Below are 4169 nucleotides of genomic sequence, written 5' to 3' on the forward strand. Positions count from 1 at the left end.
TATTCAACAAAATGGTGTGGGAAGTGTGAATGTATAAAAATGTAGGGAACAAATCTTTCAACATAGGAATCTTTTATGGTCAAAGTCTAAAATAAAAAAGTTTTAGGTGTAAAGTCTAAAATAACAAACTTTTATTACCAAAATATAAAACCATAAAAGTATACTTTTTTGGCTAAAATCTAATATAAAAAGCTTTTTTGGTTAAAATCTAAAACTATGAAATTATTCTATTCCTAAGTGGCGCATATATATATATATATATATATATATATATATATATATATATATATATATATATATATATATATATATATATATATATATATATATATATATATATATATATAGATCCAAAAGTTAATAGTCATTTTAAAATATTAACATGTCAAAAAGATTTAATAGCCTAAAGGCCAGCCACATAACCTTTAGAAACCACAAAGACCACCAACGTAATGTTTGTTAAAGATATCATGAAAATGCTACTTTTTGAAAGCCATAAAGATCATCTATCAAATTGTCTTTTTGATAAATCTTAATCTATCATTGTAATATTTGTTAACGGAAATACTCGAAATCTAAACCAAAATACCGAAAAATACATACATAAAAACTGCGAAAATGGTCCCCCCCCTCCCCCCCGACGGACCTCAAAAACACTAAACCATCAATATACATCTCTAATCTTGCCCCTATTTATTTGGCCACTTTCGATGGCATCCGATTCATCGTTATACATTCAATGGGAATGAGAATTATGAGAATCCTCATCTTTAGAAGAAGCATCAGAACTCTCCATTTTAAAAACCGGTATTCTTTTACATACCGGCTAATGAGATTTTTTTTACCAAAACACATTTTTTCCTTTTCAAAAGATCCAAATAATTGGATTTTTGCCAATTTACATAATAATGTTTCATTTCTTAAAAAAACAATTTAGTAGAGATTCATCTTGTTATGTAAGCTTATAAGAAATTCATAATAATAAATGAAACATAAACATATATATTGAAAATATAAATTGATACGCACATAATTTTGTTGCATAAATAAATTACTAATCATTGAAAACATCGATATAAACAGAAAACGATTATATAAGTGAATCACACATACCCTTTCAAGAAACATTCATCGATAGATATTAACTACTCTATAACAACTCATATGTTACAAGAACACACACTCAAGGTGTTGATTTGTGGGTATGATCATCTTCAATATAATGTCATTATTTACACATGAAATTGGTTTGTGCATATAAGAAATAAAAAGAGGATAAAGAGAGAATGAAGCAAACATCAACATTAACATGAGATTCTTTTATCTTCCCAAAACACATCATAGTTTTACAAGACAATTTGACAAGTGAGACCCGAAATAATGGCATTCAACAGAGTTACAAACAAACAAGACCATTTTCATTTTTCATAAACAACACCTTCAACCCCCCAAGTTTCTCCCAATTTGCAAAAAAGACCCTTGGGAACATAGACTTATTTCCACCATGACTTCATACTTCATATGCACCTGGTGAAGAAGGTCTGGCCCACATACCCACCCGCCATTGCTCTTCTCACATTCGACTCAAACATCTTCGGGTTGTCTCTCAACACCGCAGCTGCTTCTCTGTTCAGTGGATCCTCATGATTCGGCTCCTACACAAAAATAAAATAATAATCAAAAGGGCATTCTCGTCTTTTTCCACGTATCAGAGTCCTTGTCCCACCTTTTTAGATAGGACAAAAAGTGAAAGCTTTATTTTCTTGAAATCTGAGTCATGTCAAACAAACGCAGTACAACCTGTTCTGTCCCGTCCTTATAGGTGAGAGAAATGAAAAGGGCATTTATGTCTTTTGTAAAAAAAGCAAAATCCTCCCACCAAGTTTCACCTTTTTGGGTGGTATAAAAAGTGAAACTTTATCCGACTGACATGATTGAGTCAGACAGTCTGATGCATGTCAAATACAGTACAAATTGTTCTGTCAGGTGATGGAGTTTACCGTGAAAAGATGATACAAGCCATAGATGATGGTGTTTATGTTGAGGACTGGTTTCCAGTCTTCACGAAGAATGTTGAGGCAAACATTTCCATCCAAATCGATGTTGGGGTGGTAAACCTACATACAAATGGCATATAATTATATGTTGAATGAGAAATTTTGTAAAAAAAAAAAAATTAAGGAAATGAAAGTGTGAAGGGTGTTTCTCACTTTAGTTTTGCATTTGACCTTTGGTGCCTCATGGGGATAGATGGATGAAATCTGGAAGGTGAATGTAAATGTGCCACCTCTGAAATCAAGATAAGAAGATAATCAGTTAGATAAAAGAAAGATATATATTTATTCATCTAATTTCCCAGAAGGATTAAATGGACAATTTCAATTTTCAACAATTTTATCCATCTAAAAAGATATACTTACAAGTAGTATCCATCATCAGGCCGAATAGTTACTTCAAAGTTCATGAGATCATCTTTTCCATTTGGGAATGATATGCTACATGTCTTGGGTAGGTTTAATTCACTTATATCTGCAAAAAGAAAAAAGAAAAAAAAGATGAATTTTGGAAAAGCAGAATCATGATTTGAAGTTTTGATCAACATTAGTCCATTACTCTAAAGTGATTTGCTAAATAAGAATGTAACTTACCTTTGTGAAGACGCAATTCACCTGCACTTTGCTTCTTAACAGGTGGTTTGCCATTAGAATTTTCTGCAAGTTCCCTTTGTTTCTCCTTAACTTTGAACAATTTAATCATTATACCTATAGTAAAACAAGAGAGAATAAGTAAAATTAGTGCAGAAAACATTAGTATTTATGTATTGACCTTTATAAAACAGATGTACACACAAGCAAGATCCTGTGATATTGATGATCAAATCACAGCTGCTGATGGAAGCATGGAACTAGCAACAAAATGAAAATAAATCTAGAAGATAACAGAATTTCACTATCAATCTCAAAATTTGAACTCTAAACACTATTTGATTCACAGAAAAGGAAAATATGTTCCCCAAATACTACAGATTTCACATTTGAGCAAAAGAACCAATGAATAAGATGAGATTTTCACAGAATCTATCATGAAAGTCAGCGTAAGGGTAAAGCAAACTATAAGAAAACAATTAAAGGAAGCTTAGCAACTGAGGAAACAATAAAAGCCCAATAATAGCATCGGTTGCCAAAATTAGGGCACAAAATCAGTTGCCGGAATATTTAAAGGCGGAAACTAATCCAGTCAAAAAACAACTACTAGCTAAACCCTGAACAAGCAAATCCAAAACGAAGAAAGTCGAAAAAGATGCTTAGATCAAACCAGAACAGAGAGAAATGAACTCACGATTAGTCAAAATCAAAACCTGAGCTAAAGAATTGTTTCTTAAAAGCTACCAATATTGCGATCTGATCGAATAACACGGAAATCAGGCGTGTTTATTCAATAATTATATGCATGTACATGTGATTTACAAGCATAAAGGAAGCTAACCTGTTGGATCAAAAGCCGAGTAAAAGGAGAGAAGAGAGGAGGAGAGAAAGATATTTGGGATTTCGGGGAGAGGGTTCTTATCGAAACAGATGGTGAGAGAATCTACACGAAACGACGCTGAAAGCAAGTCTACTATTTGGAAATTTGGCTTCGTCCCATTTATATTCCTAATAGTGATGTATTTGTTATTTTTCTTGTTATATTATTATACTTCAGATTTTTTGTTATATTTATAGATTATTTTATATGAAAGCATTATCTTTTAAAAACTATACTATTATAGTAACAAACCAGATTCATGTGTGGCAGCAAATAAAAAAAAAAAAAAAAAAAGAATAAAGTTCGTCCTCGCCGGTGTCGTGCTCCGCTCGTCCCCTCTCCACCATCTCGAGGAAATTGTTCGTTCCAACAACGAACGTATGGCATGTGAATGTGAAAAGGTGGCGGAGGTGCTAACTCCACCTGTCGCATTATAACCTCTAATGAATTATGGGTCATTTGATCAAGATGGTAGTTGCTTATAATGTGATGGTATACCCATGGATGACATAAGGGTCATTTGGTCAAGATGGTAGTTGCTTATAGTGTCATGGTATACCTATGGATGACATATGGGTCATTTGATCAATATGGTAGTTGCTTATAGTGTCATGGTATACCCATGGATGACATATGGGTCATTT

At 32.6% G+C, this 4169-nt stretch overlaps 1 protein-coding gene across 2 annotated transcripts; it reads right to left on the bottom strand.

Annotated features, from left to right (window-relative positions):
- Positions 1-1287: 1287 nt before the first annotated feature.
- On the bottom strand, positions 1288-3616 carry LOC145096794 (NEDD8-conjugating enzyme Ubc12-like). Of its 2 annotated transcripts, none has more exons than XM_079034146.1 (6): positions 3487-3616; positions 2649-2762; positions 2421-2529; positions 2211-2289; positions 2001-2117; positions 1288-1655 (listed from the first exon to the last, which is right to left on the bottom strand). In XM_079034146.1, exons 2-6 carry the CDS (start codon positions 2755-2757, stop codon positions 1518-1520), a joined length of 552 nt encoding a protein of 183 aa, XP_078890272.1. In that variant the 5' UTR covers positions 2758-2762; positions 3487-3616; the 3' UTR covers positions 1288-1517. The 2 variants fall into 2 exon arrangements, with proteins under 2 accessions (XP_078890272.1, XP_078890273.1); XM_079034147.1 differs by lacking the exon at positions 3487-3616 and adding an exon at positions 3340-3361.
- Between the last annotated feature and the right edge of the window lie 553 nt (positions 3617-4169).

The sequence above is a fragment of the Lactuca serriola genome, chromosome 4 (assembly GCF_051521515.1).
Source record: "Lactuca serriola cultivar US96UC23 chromosome 4, Lser_US96UC23_V15, whole genome shotgun sequence".
Lineage (NCBI taxonomy): Eukaryota > Viridiplantae > Streptophyta > Magnoliopsida > Asterales > Asteraceae > Lactuca > Lactuca serriola.

What these genes read in the sequence shown, in the direction of transcription:
- LOC145096794 (XM_079034146.1), bottom strand. Translation starts at nt 2,757, where the DNA reads ATGATTAAATTGTTCAAAGTTAAGGAGAAACAAAGGGAACTTGCAGAA. An exon ending in TGAATTGCGTCTTCACAAAG is followed by an intron (nt 2,530 to 2,648) that starts GTAAGTTACATT and finishes TTCTTTTTGCAG; the next exon opens with ATATAAGTGAATTAAACCTA. An exon ending in AGGTCAAATGCAAAACTAAA is followed by an intron (nt 2,118 to 2,210) that starts GTGAGAAACACC and finishes ATTTGTATGTAG; the next exon opens with GTTTACCACCCCAACATCGA.